Source organism: Barbus barbus (genome assembly GCF_936440315.1).
Source record: "Barbus barbus genome assembly, chromosome: 38".
Classification (NCBI taxonomy): Eukaryota; Metazoa; Chordata; class Actinopteri; order Cypriniformes; family Cyprinidae; genus Barbus; species Barbus barbus.
Genome location: NC_136716.1, coordinates 6,749,928 through 6,768,638, shown reverse-complemented (window position 1 = coordinate 6,768,638; position 18,711 = coordinate 6,749,928). Strand labels below are relative to the sequence as shown.

General features: G+C 43.2%; 1 protein-coding gene and 1 pseudogene across 2 annotated transcripts in view; both read left to right on the top strand.

Annotated features, from left to right (window-relative positions):
* Nucleotides 1–5,255, top strand: part of LOC306857326 (HEAT repeat-containing protein 1) — a 34,629-nt gene extending 29,374 nt beyond the window's left edge. Inside the window, exons 43-46 of the mRNA XM_079397228.1 lie at nt 1,164–1,322; nt 2,600–2,708; nt 2,893–4,256; nt 4,599–5,255. Of these exons, the coding sequence (XP_079253354.1) occupies nt 1,164–1,322; nt 2,600–2,708; nt 2,893–2,981 (357 nt within the window). The 3' untranslated portion in view covers nt 2,982–4,256; nt 4,599–5,255. The remainder of the gene's footprint in view (nt 1–1,163; nt 1,323–2,599; nt 2,709–2,892; nt 4,257–4,598) is intronic.
* A 4,190-nt stretch (nt 5,256–9,445) lies between these two features.
* LOC306858112 (arginase-1-like) lies at nt 9,446–18,151 on the top strand (annotated as a pseudogene). The gene is made up of 7 exons: nt 9,446–9,452; nt 9,539–9,710; nt 9,779–9,938; nt 17,352–17,446; nt 17,535–17,639; nt 17,737–17,873; nt 18,144–18,151. The product of its transcript is annotated as an arginase-1-like (transcript).
* The last annotated feature ends 560 nt before the right edge of the window (nt 18,152–18,711 follow it).

The window sequence follows — 18,711 nt, the reverse complement described above, 5'->3', positions numbered from 1 at the left end:
ATCTGCATTGTTGGGTCTGGTGTCTCTCATCTTCCTCTTGACAATACCCCATAGATTCTCTATGGGGTTCAGGTCAGGCGAGTTTGCTGGCCAATCAAGCACAGCAACAACATGATCATTGAACCAGCTTTTGGTACCTTTGGCAGTGTGGGCAGGTGCCAAGTCCTGCTGGAAAATGTTATCATCTCCATAAAGCTTGTCAGCAGAAGGAAGCATGAAGTGCTCTAAAATTTCCTGGTAGATGGCTGCGTTGACTGTGGACTTCAGAAAACACAGTGGACCAACACCAGCAGATGACATGGCAGCTCAAATCATCACTGACTGTGGAAACTTCACACTGGACTTCAAGCAACATGGATTCTGTGCCTCTCCACTCTTCCTCCAGACTCTGGGACCTTGATTTCCAAATGAAATGCAAAAAATGTACTTTCATCTGAAAAGAGGACTTTGGACCACTGAGCAACAGTCCAGTTATTTTTCTCCACAGCCCAGGTAAGACGCTTCTGACGTTGTCTCTGTTTCAGAAGTGGCCCTTTTCCTGAAGACGTCTGAGCGTGGTGACTCTTGATGCACTGACTCCAGCTTCAGTCCACTCCTTGTGAAGCTCTCCCAAGTGTTTGAATCAGCTTTGCTTGACAGTATTCTCAAGCTTGCGGTCATCCCTGTTGCTTGTGCACCTTGTGTATTTAATATGCTTTGATACAGCACTCTGTAAACAGCCACACCTTTCAGTAATGACCCTCTGTGACTTACCCTCTTTGTGGAGGGCGTCAATGTTCGTCTTCTGGATCATTGCTAAGTCAGCAGTCTTCTCCATTATTGTGGTTTCAAAGAACAAGAGATACCGTATTTATACTGTAGGGATGGTCATTAATTGAAACTCAAATGTAAATATTCTAATGTTTTGAGATACTGATTTTTGACTTTCATGAGCTGTAAGCTCTAATCATCAAAATTAAAACAAAATAACTTTTGAAATGTTTTACTTTACATGCAATGAATCTAAAATATATGAAAGTTTCACTTTTTGAAACAAGTTACAAGAAAAAATGAACTTTTTCACGATATTAAATTTTTATTAGATGTACCTGTAGTTGTTAGATCAAAACTGTGCATTATATTAATGACAAAAGTTTTTCTTGTCATTCTGAATGTGTGTGAAGTTGGAGAACATGCTAGGAGGAGACGAGATCTACAAGACCCACATTACCAAGCATTTGGTGCCCTGTATTGGCCAGTTTGCCATTGCCATGGGAGATGATTCACAGTGGAAAGCTCTCAATTATCAGATTCTTCTCAAGACACGACACAGTTCACCCAAGGTATGCAAATGATAAATTAGTGGTACAGAGAAAGAGCTGAAGTCATGTATGTTGTACAATTTTAAAGGGCCCACAATTCAGTTCTGAAAATCGATATATATATATATATATATATATATATATATATATATATATATATATATATATATATATATATATATATATATATATATATATATTTATTTATTTATTTATTTTGAATAGGAACAATACTAATACCTACTTAAAAAATTTCAATTAGTCTAGAAGTCTTAATAGTTATGTATTAAAAACTGACTAAATTTGAAAGAATTGTAACTGGCTACAGATGAAATCCTGAGAAGCATTACATTTACACTTATTCATTTAGCTGACGCTTTTATCCAAAGCGACTTACAATTGCTATATATGTCAGAGGTCGCACGCCTCTGGAGCAACTAGGGGTTAAGTGTCTTGCTCAGGGACACATTGGTGTCTCACAGTGGATTCGAACCCGGGTCTCTCACACCAAAGGCATGTGTCTTATCCACTGCGCCATCACCACCAGCAACCTTGTTGATAAATCTTTTATGATGTTTAATTTATGGGGTTAATCTGTGGGTGTGAAATTGGAGTATGTTTATAGAGTTGCTGCATATTCACACTAAATTCAGGGGGGGTTGTCCATGAACTTTGTTGTGCCATCTTGAGGCTGTGGGTGAAATACCTTTGGCATCTTATCCAGGATCTAAAATTAACACTGGGCAAGTGCCAAATAAGAGTAAAATTTGGTGTTGCAGAGTATATGAAACGGTGATACTCGCCAATCAGGCAATCAATGGCCACATGTTTTAGAGTGAAGAGCTACATTGTGTTTATTTATATGCAATTATGATCCAGTTTTTTCAGTACCAACCCTCTTCACAAATTTGTAATGAGAACAGTTCTTAAATCAGCAAAACAGCAGATTTGAGGTTTTACGCCAATCTAAAAGCTCTAGTTTAACATTTAAAAGCAAAGAAATAAAGACAGACATAAATATTAGTAGGCTATTGTAGTTTTAATGTAATGTAAAATAATATTATCAATATTATTTTGTAGTGATATTGAAATTGATAACATGTCTTTCCTTTTGCTTTTTCATATCTGATCACGTCTGATTGTGAATAACCTGTGAAGGCAGAGTTTGTGGGAATGATTAAAATTAGTGCCTTTACTCTCTTAATTTTTTTTCTAATATGTGGCTTGATTTGTCTTTGCGTAAATATATTGTAAATACAGAAGAGGAGGTAAATGACGATGTTTGCCTTTTTGTTCAGGTGCGTTTCTCTGCACTTGTCATGCTGCTGGAGTTGGCGAACAAGCTGAGGGAGAACTACATGGTTCTTCTCCCAGAGACGATCCCATTTCTGGCTGAGCTTATGGAGGGTAAGAACATTATTTAAGCAAATGGGCACACGTTTTTGTAAATAAAGAACACCGTTTTACCTAATGTTATCTTTATTGTTGCTTTGAGACTTGTTGCATTTTAAGAACACTTAGATCTGTTTCTTTAACAATCAAAAATATTCCAGAATTCAGAATTGAGTTATTCTTCCTCTTTGTTTCACAGATGAATGTGAGGAAGTGGAGCAACAGGTGCAGAAGGTCATTCATGAAATGGAGGCTGTCCTTGGTGAACCACTGCAAAGCTACTTTTAATCCCACCTGGGACTGATTTCACACCATGACAGGCATTTTTTACACCCTTTAATTGTGCATTCGTTATCCTTGTACAATATTTAGTGATGAACAGCTCTGCTGGAATGTCTGTCTGCCCACCAGTTACACCTGCACACCTTATCACTGACTAACAGCTCAACATGTCCTTTCTGTCCATGTTTATGTACATTTAAAAAGCCACAAATTTTGCAAGCCAAAAATCACTGGATGCCACATGCTTTACAGTTGGGTTATATAAAAACGACAAACATGATGTTTAAATGTGTCCATTGTTTTTAAAAAGTAATGATTTTATTGAATTTTCTAATGCATGCTGATGTACCTCTCTGGAATCTGAATATCATAAAGAGATAAGTCTGGAAAATGTGCATTTGTGTTTGGTTGAGAAAAATGAAAAGGGTGGAATGAATGAATGAATGAAAGGGTGGAATGCAATACTTTGTTTGCATTAACAATACAGATTTAATCGTTTTTAATCTACTACTCTTTGAACAAGTTTGCGACATACGTGCAAAATCTGTCATGTTAAATCTATTCACATCTGAGCCCACTTGTGCCCTAAAGAGAGCAGCCTGGAAAATGGAGCGCAGCTGGAAGAAAATAAAACTAAGTATTTCAAATTGTGTAGAAGGATAGTGTTTCTGCCTGTATAAAGGCCTTAAGAACTGCTAGATCTGCTTACCTTTTGACTATTTTTGAAGAAAACAAACAAACATAGGTATTCATTCTTCCATTAATTCTTTGCTAAAGGAGAAAAATAACTGTCTAAATTTATTAAATCATCAAAATTAATGTATTTTAGACCCTATACTGACTAAACCACTGACAGAGAAGCTTCCAGTAGGCATAAATCCTCTTCTTAACATTAATTCATCAGTGTCATCAGAATATGTCCCAAATGTTTTCAAGCTGGCTGTTATTAAGCCTTTCATTAAAAAAACATAACTTGAGCCTAGATAATTAGTAAACTACAGGCCAGTCTCAAATGTTCTTTTAGTTAAAAGAAAGGCAGAATCCTCACAACTATGTTCTTCCTTATAAAGAAATCATATCTGCAAGGATTTACAGTCAGCATTTATACCAAATCACAGTAGTGCTCTCGTTAGTTAAAAATAGCTTGATCTTAGCAACCAATTGTGGTTGCATCTCTCTATTAGTATTACTGGACCTTAGTGCTGCATTTGACACTATTGACCAAAACATTCTTTTGAATAGATTCAAAAATTATATTGCCATTAATGAAATTGTGTGACAGTTTTAAAGTGAGTGAAGTGACATTCAGCCAAGTATGGTGACCCATACTCGGAATTCGTGCTCTGCATTTAACCCATCCAACGTGCACACACACAGCAGTGAACACACACACACACCGTGAACATACACCCGGAGCAGTGGGCAGCCATTTTATGCTGCAGCGCCCGGGGAGCAGTTGGGGGTTCGGTGCCTTGCTCAAGGGCACCTCAGTCGTGGTATTGATGGTGGAGAGAGCGCTGTACATTCACTCCCCCCACCTACAATTCCTGCCAGCCGGAGACTCGAACCCGCAACCTTTGGATCACGAGTCCAACTCTCTAACCATTAGGCCACGACTTCCAGTTTAAATGGCTTAATTGACCGTTATCTATATTTAGCAGTAAATGAAGAGGTCTCATATCAATCACAAGTTCAATATGGAGTACCTCAAGGCTCAGTACAAGGACCTTTGCTTTTTACCCTGTACATGCTACCCTTAAGAGATTAGAAAACATACCATTAGTTTCAGTGTTTTTCTGATGATACTCCTCTCTGTATTTTACCATGGCCTGATGAAACAAGAACAAACAAAGGTTTTAATTATTGGGCCAAAAATCTCCACACAATAACCTAGAATACTCTCTAACACTGCTCTGCCAAGTCTTCATTGTCAGTTAGGAATCTGGGTATACTATTTGACAGCAATCATTCATTTGAAAGCCACATCGCCAGCATTTGTAAACTGCATTTTTCCATCTTAAAAGTATGTCTAAATTGCAACACATGTTCTCAATGTCAGATGGAGAAAAGTTAATTCATGCATTCATGGCCTCAAGACTAGACTTATTGTTGTACTTTACTGTTTAATAAACAAACTCCAGCTAGTGCAAAATGCAGCTGTTAGAGTTCTCACTAGAACCAGAAAGTATGTCCATATTAGCCCAGTTCTGTTAACACATTTTTGTTATTGACAGCTCAAAATTATGTCCAGTTGATAAAACCTACAATATCGAAATCGACTGTAAGTGGTGTAATCTTTTTCCTATTGAACACCCAAATCCAATCTGTGTCCAGATGAGATAGTGGACCAGCACCTATATGACTACAACAGCCCTGAATTTCAGCGGAGACCATGACAAGACAATCCCTAGAGACCGATCCCCTGTAAAGACCTCATTCACACAACATCCATCGGAACATATTTTAAAACATTATTTCAATTACTGTTACACATAAATACTCTTAAAGGGGTCATATGATGCGATTTCAAGTTTTCCTTTGGAGCGTTACAAGCCGTTCATGCATACTAGATAAGATCCCTAAAGTTGCAAAGACTAAAGTCTCAAACCCAAAGAGATATTCTTTCTAATAGTTAAGATTTGCTATGTGGGAAGATTTCCATAACACCGCCCAAATGTATACGCAAAGAAAGAGGGTGTGATTTTTATTCTCGCTGTAGTTTTGTTGCTGCCGCCGGCACCATGTCCTGGAGACGCTGTGTTTCGTTGTGAAAGCGAAACTACTTTGTTTGGGCTTTCAAAAGAGGGCACAACTAGAAATCAGAGGTTAAGTTGTATTTACAACACTGTTCCAGAACAGTTCAACCCAAATATTAGAGCGTGTGCAGCGCATTTTACAGAGGACTATTTCCTGAACCTGGGAGATGCTGTTTCTATAAAATGGGGCAATTCCAACGTCGCTGACTCACAGCCTGTAAGTATGTTTTCATATTTAAAGAATTTGCCACTGATTATTCAAACGCGAGTTTTGAGCAGTGTAGAGTAGCACTTGTTGTTTGTCGTTTCTCCGATCACATATGTAGACATGGTAATGTTTGCTGCGCGATGCAACACGACGCGTGAAAAGACAGTATAAGTCATTATAATCAGTAATTATTAGGGGTGGCACGGTTCGCGGAAAAAAACCGAACCGCACGGTTCTCCACACACGGTTCGGCATGCGCTAGGACCGCGGTTCAACTTAATTCTGACAATGCATGTGGTTTGTTATAAATAACAAGTAAAACAAATAGGGTTCGGCTAATGTATGTTTCTATTAATGGATGCGCATTCTGGCTTCCCAGTACATTACAACAACAGCGATGAGAAAGAAGAAAAAAAATAAGTGGACAAATCATTCACTCGTTCAATGCGAGTGCCGTATGCTGGAATATGAGCATTTATTCCGTCATCACCCGGGTGCTGATAGCGCGCACACACAGGTGAGACCTGAACAGCACACGTTGATATCGGCGTTTAAACTAAAGTCATGTAAGCTCTGCCAGTTCAAACATTTAAGAGCCAGAGGACGCGAGCTCGCGCGCGCAGTGAGAAGATTTGTGCGTGCGCTCATCAGAAGCGTGCAAACCTGCGCTTCAGAACGCGGGCAAATATGAAGCTCTCTCTGAAATTGTGTTTGAATGGATAAATTCACACAAAATTCTGTCAAAATGCCCGTCTTGGTAAGTATCCTATAGCAGATATAGCCGGCTGAGCGTACAGTATAAGTGCACTGGATCAGTGCTTTCTCTTAAAGTGACAGCACTTTCTTAATATTAAATAAACAGCAACAACAAAGAAATCACTCACTGCTCTTGATTGAATCGCTTTTGTAACTTTAATAAAGAGTAATCTTTAATTTATAGTCAAATATGCAATGCTCTTTTACCTTTGATTACTTTATTCAATTTATAAAAAAAAAAAAACTGAAAATCACTGATTATTTTATTTGTATCTTTACACTATTGTATTTTTATTTGTGCTGTTGCTTGTAGTTAGATAGATTATTCTTATGTTCTTTATTGTTATTTGACAGTATAGTGTTTCCCTAAACATGCCGAACCGTACCGAAATCATATCGAACCGTGACCCCCGAACCGAGGTACGTACCGAACCGTGACATCTGTGTACCGTGCCACCCCTAGTAATTATGTCCCCACTGGACGCAACAAATGTCTCTTTTACAATGGGTTTTATTGTTTTTGTCTCGTCATGCATCACAATATGGTGAGGGGAGTAACATTTCCATCACACGCTTGAGGTATTCGGCCAATCGGAACGCACTGGATAGCGCGTGATTTGGTTTGAGTTCTGTTACTGAATAAGAGTCAAGCATGTTTTTGCTTATCTGAACTCAAACAAACCCAGTAATGTTTAATGCTATTACTTTAACACTTGAGCTGATGGTAAAACAGAACTCTACAGGTCTAAAAAGTTAAATCAGTGACAGACTGTCTAAAATAAGTGATTTATTTAAATAGTCATTCCAAGATTTTTACATATTTGAAGGATACTTTCAACAGCATTCATTTAATAATTAAATAGCACACTTTTGAAACTCCCTAAACGAATGTCTCCAGCCTTCCAGTTTTTACCTTTTTAAATAATACACAGTGGGGCAAAAAAGTATTTGATACACTGCCGATTTTTCCAGTTTTCCCACTTACAAAGAATGGAGAGATCTGTAATTTATCGTCGGTACACCTCAACTTTGAGAGACAGTAATATAAAAAAAATCCAGAAAATCATATTGATTGTATGATTTTTGAATAATTAATTTCCATTTTATTGCATGAAATAAGTATTTGATCACCTACCAACCAGCAAGAATTCTGGCTCTCACAGACCTGTTAGTTTGTTTTAAGAAGCCCTCCTATCCTCCACTCATTACCTGTTTTTAATTGCACCTATTTGAACTCGTTACCTGTATAAAAGACACCTGTTCACACACTCAATCAATCAGACTCCCACCTCTCCACTATGGTCAAGACCAAAGAGCTGTCGAAGGACACTAGGGACAAAATTGTAGACCTGCACAAGGCAAAAAGGGTGTTGTTTTACACGACCACTGAGACCATTTCAAGAATACCCTAAAGAATCATACCAACTTGTGGAAAATAGGGATCTGATATCCTCTTTGAAGCATAGCCACCACAAAATCAGACTTACTTTAAAATCATTCGGAGGTTAAATACAGATTTAAAATCATAACAAGAAATTGTTTAATAGCTATGAAACTGTTTTTGAAATCACACCTTTGCATAGCTATGACAGGAAGCACTGGAATCTAACAATGTCTTTGGAAAAAAAAAAGTTAATCTTAAAAAATAAAGCATATACATAAACCCATAAACCCATATAGGAAAAAAAATCTAATCAAATAAGCAGGTTATAAACTGCTGAAACATTGGTGTCTCATATTTTAGAGCACTCAATTATATCTGTATGTGGGAGTGTGTGTGAAAAAATCTGATGTAACCCCCCTTTGTAATCCTTAACATTTTCATAAGTAACTGTAATTTAATTACACATTTGTTAAGTAACTGTAACTGATTACAATTACTTTTATTTTGTAATTAAATTGTGTCATTCCGTTACATGTAACTAGTTATTTCCCAATACTGTTGGTTGTAACAAGTGGTTATTTGAGTGATGCCTTTCTATCATCTCTAACCAGTCTGCCCATTCTCCTCTGACCTCTGACATCAAGGCATTTTCAAGCTCAACTATATGTTATTCGGACACTGACTGAGTTTTTGTGATTTTGCCTTTATACGCCAATACAGTTGATTTGAAATAAAGCAGACTTTTAGCTTAATTTTAAGAGGTTCCTCAAAAATATGACATTTACCAATTAGGAGTTACAGCCATTTTTAGCAAAGTACCTCCATTTTCAGGGGCTAAATAGTGTTTGGACAAATTTTGACATAAATGTAAATATAAGCACAATTTTAATACTTGAATTAAAATCCTTAGCCAGGTGTTCACTGCAGCCACCTTGAGTTGCTGCTTGTTTGTGCATCTTTCTGCTTTCAGTCTTGTCTTCAGTAACTGAAAAGCATGCTCTATTGGATTGAGATCAGGTGAATGACTTGGCCATTGAAGAATATTTCATTTCATCAGTGGCCAAGTCATGGCCATGCTTTTTGAAGTATGTTTAGGGTAATTATCCATGTGCACTATGAAGCTGTGTCCTATCAGTTTTGTAACATTTGGCTTAATGTGAGCAGAGAGCATAGCCTTAACGACCTCAGAATTCATCCTACTACTTCTGTCAGCAGTTACAGCATCAATAAACACCAGTGAGCTGTTTATTGGCAGCCATACATACCCATGCCGTAACACCACCGCCACCATGTTTGACACTTGATGTGGTGTGCTTTGGATTGTGAGCTGTTCCTTTCTTTCACCATACTTCTCTCTTCCCATCAAATGGCTAGTACACTTTTCCTATTGCGTATTAAAGCTACAAAATCATATACATTATGTGTAATTGATTACATAAAGCCCTCTGTCCCGCTCCAGGTTGTGTAATGAAGGATTATGGGAATCTGACTTTTGAGGATGTTCCCAATGATGAGCCAATTGGCAGACTGAAGACTCCGAGAGCAGTCGGCCGTGCCAATGAGCAGCTCGCAGGAGTTGCGCAGAAGATCAAGAGCGATGGCAATACGTGTGTGATGCTGGGAGGAGCTGTGTGCTTCCAGTTCTGTTCAACTTAATGTTTGAACCTATTCTCAGCCATATGTTTGCTGTTTTTTACAGCTTGGCTATTGGTTCGATTTCTGGTCATGCTGCCTCAAGACATGAGCTGAGTGTTTTATGGGTGGATGCACACACAGACATCAACACACCTTTAACCACACCAACGGGAAACATTCATGGCCAGCCGCTGTCATATGTCATCCATGAACTGCACTCAAAGGTGACTGATGGTCTTCTATCATTTCAGCACCTTTGTTAAAGTTTGTGTAATATGTTACACAGTCATTACCTTACTGTCAGTCTCATCACAAATACCTCCTAAAGAGATATTCGACTTTAACTTCCTGACCATGGCTGATGTGCAGTTGTCAGTATCGGTGCCTTTAGCACACTCATAAATAATAAACATTTACAACTAACTTATTGAAAAATTAATAGAAAATTTTATAAAACTCTCAGAAAAACATGTTCATGTTCTTTAAAAAAAAAAAACTATTAGGATTATTTTGCTTTGTGACCATATATATATATATAAAATACATAATACAAAATCTAATTTTCATTATTGTAAAGTGAACAAATGCAAAATATACTGTAGCGGGCTGAAGGATCACACGACAGGCGGAAGTGCAATAAATGCCCCGGAGGGTGTATTTATTGTGCTCAAACAGAAAAGGTGCAGGTGCTAACAATTCCCGTGTCCGTGGGGCGTGCAGAGTGTCGCGTTCCTCCTCGTGCTGCTGTGCTCGGTGCTTCGGGAGACAGTGCGGGAGGTGTCGGGCTGATCGGTCACTCCGAGCTCTCTGCGGGACAGAAGATAGGTTTGTTAGTTTCCTTGCGTCGGGAGACATTGCTCACCCATGTGTGCATCCACACGGCTTTTGTAGCCGTGTGTGAAGTCTTCTCAGCTGGGACCGATCAGCCCGTGGTGATTGGGAGCAGGTGTTTCTCCTCTGTTGCCAGGGCGACGCTGATAGGTGCTCGGGCCACGCCTCACATTCCCCCCCCCCTAAGCGACGTCCTGGTCCTGCGAACAAGGGGAGAGATGGGGATTGAGGGAGGGGGAACCTTTGACAGACCTGCGAAAGCTGGCCACATCCGCGAGAGTCCGTCGGCGTTGGCATTGGCGGTCCCGGCCCGATGACGTACGTCAAAGTGGAAGTCCTGGAGCGCCAGGAACCAGCGAGTTACCCGGGCGTTGGTGTCTTTGGCCCGGGCCATCCACTGCAGCGGGGCATGGTCAGTGACCAGGGTAAACTTTCTGCCGAGGAGGTAATACCTGAGCTCCAGGACTGCCCACTTGACGGCCAACGCTTCCTTCTCTACTGCGGCGTAGCGTTGTTCCGTGGGGGACAGCTTTCGGCTGATGAACATCACCGGGTGTTCCTCACCGTTCTGTACCTGGGAGAGAACGGCTCCCAACCCGGTGTTGGAGGCATCCGTCTGTAACAAGAAGGGGCGGTTAAAGTCGGGTGCACACAACACCGGTTCCGAGGTGAGCGCTGCCTTTATCAGCCGGAAGGCTTCTTCCTCGGCGGGTCCCCAGGGTACCTTCTCCGGCCGCCCCTTCTTGGTCAGGTCTGTCAAAGGGGTTGCTAAGGAGGAGAAGTTAGGAATAAAGCAGCGATAGTAGCCCGCCAAACCCAAAAATGCTCGTACCTGAGTTTTTGAGGTAGGCCGGGGGGCCGAGAGAATCGCTGCCACTTTCGTTTCCTGGGGTCTGATCAGGCCACGACCCACCTGATACCCGAGGTACTTAACTTCAGGCAGAGCGAGATGACATTTTTTTGGGTTGGCGGTGAGCCCAGCCCGTCGCAGCTCCAACAGCACCCTCCGTAACCGCTCAAGATGGTCGTTCCAGGTCTCCGAGTGCACCACGACGTCGTCCAGATAGGCCGCCGCGTACTCCTGGTGTGGTCGCAGCAGGATGTCCATCATTCGCTGGAACGTCGCGGGCGCCCCGTGCAGCCCAAAGGGGAGAACCCGGTATTGCCAGTGCCCGGAGGGGGTGGAGAAGGCAGTCTTCGGCTTGGCCTGGGACGACAGGGGTACTTGCCAATACCCTTTAGTGAGGTCCAACGTGGAGATGAACCGGGCCCTCCCCAGACGGTCCAGGAGCTCGTCGACCCGAGGCATGGGGTAGCCGTCAAACTCGGAGACCTCGTTGAGCCGGCGGAAGTCGTTACAAAACCGGAGGGTGCCATCCGGCTTCGGGACCATCACGATGGGGCTGGACCAAGGGCTGCGAGAGGGCTCTATTACTCCTAACCTCAACATCTCCTGTATTTCCTCCTCGATGGCGTGCCGCCGAGCCTCAGGGATTCGGTAGGGGCGCTGCCTGACGACGACCCCTGGCGGTGTGTGCACGTCGTGTTCGAGAACATTGGTCCGCCCGGGCTGTGGGGAGAACACATCCAAGAACTGACCGACCAGATGTTGGAGCTCCGTCTTCTGGGCGGCCGAGAGGTGGGTGCTGATATCCACAACCACGGGACTCGTGGTCGCCAGTGCAGATAGCTGGGCCCCAGTCCCGACCCAGCGCTTGAGGAGGTTGATGTGGTAGATTTGTTCCTCTTTTCTCCTCCCGGGTTGGCGGACGCGGTAGGTGACCGGCCCCACCTGTTCCATCACCGTGTACGGGCCTTGCCACTGGGCGAGAAATTTACAGGCTGTGGTGGGGACTAGGACCAGCACGTGGTCCCCCGGTTGGAACTCCCGTGGTTGGGCCGCCCGGTCGTAATGGCGTTTTTGCGCTTCTTGGGCCCTCCCGAGATGCTCCCTGACGAGCGGCATGACTCGGTCGATCCTCTCCCTCATGTCCCGGACGTGCTCAATGGTGGACCGATGGGCGGCGGGCTGCTGCTCCCAGGCCTCTTTGGCAACGTCGAGCAGCCCCCGGGGCTGTCGTCCAAATAGGAGCTCGAAGGGCGTGAACCCGGTGGAGGCTTGGGGCACCTCTCGTATGCCAAAGAGGACATACGGAAGCATACGGTCCCAATCCCGACGGTCCTCAGCAGCCACGCGACGGAGCATCTGCTTCAACGTCTGGTTGAATCTTTCTACCAGCCCATCGGTCTGCGGGTGGTATACCGTGGTGTGAAGCTGCTTGATATTGAGGAGGCGGCAGAGGTCGGCCATCATCCGGGACATGAAGGGGGTGCCCTGGTCGGTCAGGATCTCTTTGGGGATGCCGACCCGGCTACACAGCAGCAAGAGCTCCTGGGCAACCGCCTTCGAGGTGGCTTTGCGAAGAGGGATGGCTTCTGGGTAGCGGGTCGCATAGTCCACGATGACGAGGATGTGTTCATGTCCCCGGGCAGACTTTGGCAGCGGCCCTACTAAATCCATTCCTATCCGCTCGAAGGGCACCTCGATTATAGGAAGCGGGATTAGCGGAGTGGGGGGAGGGGTCCGTGGCGACGTCCGCTGGCACACCGGGCACGCCTGGCAGAATCTTTTAACGTCGGCATCCAAACCGGGCCAGTGGAATCGGTCTCTGATCCGTTGGATGATGTTCTGCGCCCCCAGGTGGCCAGCCATCGGATGAGAGTTGGCTAACTCCATAATCGTCGCCACTTTGGAGCGAGGTACCACCAACAATTTCACTTCCTCCCCCCTCCGCTGGGCGACACAGTATAGCAGGCTATTCTGGACCACAAAGTGGGGCGTTGGGTGGGGTGGCGGATGCGCGTTTTCCCCTTCGATTACCCTCACTTGGGTCCAGCAGTGTTTGAGCCGATCGTCCCCGAGTTGCTCCTTCGCAAAGGTTCCCTCCCTCCTAGCCTGTTGGAACACATCATAGAAGAGGTTAGCGGTTTGAGGGAGGGACTCACCATCTCTGGCGCTGTCGGTTGTCACGAGGGCCGGGCGTCGTCGGGGACCTCGGCTCGGCTTCTTGCGACGGCGGTTCCCGGCTGGGCTGGCAGGCTGAGCAGCAGCGGCGAGCAGACGGTCGAACCCTGGCCAGTCTCGTCCGAGAAGAACGGGGACGGGGAGATCGTCAACGACGCCGACTTCGACTGGCCAGGTGCCCGGGGCCGCTGTGATGGTGACTTGTCTGGCTGGCACACGACGGGTTTCGCCGTGAACGCAGGTGATGGGGATGTACGCTTTGGCCCTCGTCGGCGGTGGCAACACCGTGGGGCGGATCAGGCTGATGGCACTGACGGAATCCAGGAGGGCCTGGTAGTGACGGCCGTTTATTTTTACCCTGGCGTGCGGTCCCTCTGGGGGTGGCCTTCGATGTACCGTACAACCTGCCAGCCAGGCCCGGTCCGGGGAGCGCGGTGGATCTGTGGGCATTGGCTCATCCTGGGCGCCGGGAACCGCTGGCCTGCCAACTGCGCGCTGGGTGCCCTCCGGCGTGCGTCGCTCCGGGAACACCCTCCGGGGAAAAGGCGGTGCTCGCTCCCCAGCCTCCCGGCGTTGCGTTGCCTCCCGCCAGCTCGATGGCCTCCACTAATTCCCCGGTGAGAAGCGGTGCCAGTACCCGTGCCCATTCTTCCCGCGGCCACGCCTCCCGCGTCGCGATGGCCTCGAACATCTTCAGATAGTTCTCGATGTCATCGTGTGCCGTCATCTTCGGCAAAAGTTGGGTGGCTTGTACGCGGGGGTCGGGCAGCGGAACCCGCTGGGCAGTGGAAAGGCGGAGGGCAGCGATCTCTCTCTCCGTCTCTCCCTGGCGAGCGGCCATGTGCTCCACTATTTGCTGCTGGCGAATGCTTACTTCTGTTAGATGCTTTAACAGTTCCTCCATGGCTGGGGAGCGGCGGCCGCCGATACCTGTCTGAAACAGAGTGAAGAGCAAAAAAAAAAAAAAAAATATTACTTGGGGCTGTTATGAACGTCGGCGATCCTTCAGCAATCTGCTCGCATTCTCCACCAGTGTAGCGGGCTGAAGGATCACACGACAGGCGGAAGTGCAATAAATGCCCCGGAGGGTGTATTTATTGTGCTCAAACAGAAAAGGTGCAGGTGCTAACAATTCCCGTGTCCGTGGGGCGTGCAGAGTGTCGCGTTCCTCCTCGTGCTGCTGTGCTCGGTGCTTCGGGAGACAGTGCGGGAGGTGTCGGGCTGATCGGTCACTCCGAGCTCTCTGCGGGACAGAAGATAGGTTTGTTAGTTTCCTTGCGTCGGGAGACATTGCTCACCCATGTGTGCATCCACACGGCTTTTGTAGCCGTGTGTGAAGTCTTCTCAGCTGGGACCGATCAGCCCGTGGTGATTGGGAGCAGGTGTTTCTCCTCTGTTGCCAGGGCGACGCTGATAGGTGCTCGGGCCACGCCTCACAATACATATATATATTTATATACAGTGCCCTCCATAAGTATTGGAACAGTAAAGACAAAATTGCTCGGTTGGCTGTGGAGTCAAGACATTTGCAAATATGATTAAAAGATGAATATGAGACAAAACTACAGAATGCCATGTTTTATTATTAGCCGTTTCAACACATATATGTTTTACCAAATAAAAAGAAGAGCACTTTTAGAGTTCATCCCACTCATTGATGTGAGCATAAGTATTGGGACAGTTGAACATAAGGCAGATATAAAAGATTAAAAGCTATTATTTAGTTGCAGATCCCTTGCGCACAATCACAGCAGTGAGTCTGTGACCCATAGACATCACCAGACTCTTGGTCTCATCCTTTGAAATGCTTTTCCCAGCCTTTAATGCAGCCAATTCCAATTGTTGCTTGTTTTGGGGGGGTTTCTTCCTTTACTCTCCTCTCCAGCTGGTGAAATTCATGTTCAATCGGATTTAAATCTGGAGATTGACTTGGGAAATCTAAGACTTTCCATTTCTTTGCCCTTATAAATTCCTTAACTGAACTGGCAGGGTGTTTTGGGTCATTGTCCTGATGCAATATGAAGCACTTACCAATGAATCTGGTGGCATTTTCTTGAATATTGGTAGGCAAGATGGTTTTGTACCCTTCCAAATTCATTCGGCTACTGTCATCATACATTAAGTCATCAGTAAAGTTGAGAGGGCCTGTTCCAGAGACAGCCATACATGCCCATGCTATGACACCACCTCCACCATGCTTTACAGATGAGGCTGTATGCTTGGGATCATTGCAGTTCCCTTTTTTCTCCACATTTTTGTTTTCCCATCACTTAGATAAAGGTTCATCTTTGTCTCATCGGTCCATAAACACAGTTCCAAAACTCTTCTGGCTCACCTTTGTGCTTTTTTGCAAACTCTAATCTTGCCTTTCTATTTTTGTTGCTTGTTACGACCTCTCATAAAAATATCAGCTCTAAGAGAAGAGATCTTCGTAACATAAACAAGAACGAGTAAATAGCGAAAATTGCTCAAATCTATTTATTCACTCACAACAGACGTCACAATAATAACGAACAAATCAACCAGGGAACGAAATTATACAAAACAGACAACAGCTAACAAAGAAAAATGAAATACAGATATAAAGACACTTGTTTGCTGGCTAGCCCACAAGATCTGTCGTCGCTCTTCTTTCTCCTCGTTGGCGTTTATATCAATCAGCTCCCTCAATCAGCCACTCAAATCACGAACAGGTGCGTCCACCTAAGAGAGGGATAGAGCGCGTACACCAAAAGGATAGAGCGATGCCAAGAAGAACAAGGGAGGGACATAAAGAAAACACACAGACCAAGCCACCGACCGTAACAGTGCTGGTCAGAGGTTTGCATCTTGCTGTGTAGCATCTGTAATTCTGTGTCAAAGTCTCCTGAGGACAGTAGATTGTCGGAGCATCACCCCAGCTTTCTGGAAGTTGTTGGTGATTTTACAGACACGTCTTTTAGGGTTCATTTTCACAGCTTTTATGATTTGTCTGTCATCAACTACTGTTGTTTTCTCAGCCGATCAGGTAGTTGTTGGTTGCTGGTGGTTTCCAAACTCTTGATTTCTTCATGCCCTTTGTTTTTGCTAGAGCTGTAACTGACATCCTCGTTTCTTTTAGCATCCAAATTGCTTTCTTTTCTCTCAAAGTCAGCTCCCTCATCTTCATCCTGGTTTGTGTGTGTCATCATCGAATGCAAGATTCAGAATACAAGTAATGGATATAACTGATACGACACATTACCTGCTTTTAATATCTGAAGAATTAATGCAACGGGACACAGCTGATCACTTAGAAAGACCTGTGAGGCAACTGCTCCAATACTTATGCTCACATCAGATAGAGGGATGAAACTCTAAAAGTGCTGATCTTCTTAGCTGGTAAAACATCTATGTGTTGAATCACCCAATAATAAAATGTGACATTCTGTAGTTTTGTCTCATATTCATTTGTAAATGTCTTGACTCCACAGCCAACAGAGCAATTTTGTCTTTACTGTTCCAATACTTTTGGAGGGCACTGTATATATATATATATATATTATATAGTAACAAGAATTTATTTAAGAAATTAGTATAGTTTGCATGAAAAAATACAAAAACCTCAACAGTGCTAAAATAGACTTTTATTTCTTTCTAGCAAAATATAATTTCCTGTTTATATATTTTATTCCTGTTTGAGGTTCAAGTGAAATACTACTATTCATATGTTCCATTCACTTAGCTTTATTTGAGATGGCCTTTTATGATTTAAAACCTTGATCATATTTTGTAAAAATAAAAAAATTCTAATCTTTTTTAGATTCCCATAATTCCACATTTCTAATGGTTAAAGCCTTGTGTAGCAGCTAAGGACATTGTCTACATTGGACTGAGAGATGTGGACCCAGAAGAACAGTAAGTCTGTAGATTCTACAAAATAATTAATGCATCATATCACTGTTTCATGATTTGTTATGAAGTCCAAATCACACTTGCATCACAGTTATATCATGAAGCATCTTGGAATCATAACGTTCTCCATGACAGAGGTTGATCGGCTTGGAATAGCAAAAGTAATGGAGCAGACATGTGATCACATGTTTTCAAAGTACATGTGTGACTTATTTTCTAATTTTCATGACTTAATTTTCAAAAAATCTTCGTAAGAGTAAATATGTATTGAAGCATTACTCTTTCTGGATCAGGGTGAAAAAACCCATCCACCTCAGTTTTGATATTGATGCACTGGATCCATCGGTCTCACCTGCAACAGGCACATCTGTAGTGGGAGGACTGACCTACAGAGAGGGCATTTACATCACTGAACACATCTGTCAGACAGGTGAGAACATGGGGATATGCAGATCTCTAAATGGTAAGAGATTTATAAAACTTCCATGCTGACAAACCGCCAGCTATTTGGCCTTTCTGAAATTATTAACCAAAAATCCAAGCCCCCTTGTCTGACGAACAAATGATTTAGCTCCCCCTTATGTCAGTTTCAAAACAACAACCCAGTTAATGAATAAATATATAACATTTTGTGTTTAAATATTTTTAGTTGAAAATATCAAGTAAAATAAAAGTTTAACCAATTTTGTGTGCATCTCAGTAAAGTGAATTATAATGCTCTCCAGAGTGCCAAAAATATTCCAAAGATATATGCAAATTATGCCACAGAATATATGCAGAACTTAAAAAGTTGTACATAAAGTGCGATTTTTTTTTTTTTTTCAGAGGCAGCATCATTTTAACTAAAAAGCCATTGTGAAATGAAATAATCATATTGAAAAATATTTTGGTTTCTTGAAGCATCTTGGAGACGTTGCCACAGTTCTTCTGGATTTAGTCTGTCTCAGTTTGTTCTGTTTCTTCGTGTCATTCAAGACAGAATGGATGATGATGATGATGAGATCAGATCTCTGTGTGGAGCACTGGATGTTGTCAGACTCCTTGTGCAAACAAAAATCTCACTGGATTATTAAAATTAATGTCAAAATGAATGTTTGGAAATGTAAACTGATATTTCAGAAGGAGAATCAGAAGATTCTCATTTCCTACTGACACTACAGCAAAAGATAGACATAACTAACTTCAAACCATTTTTAGCTGGTGAAAATACTAGTGTTCTAATCATTTTTACTAAAAAGTTATAATAAAGGAGAAAGGCAATAGTGAAG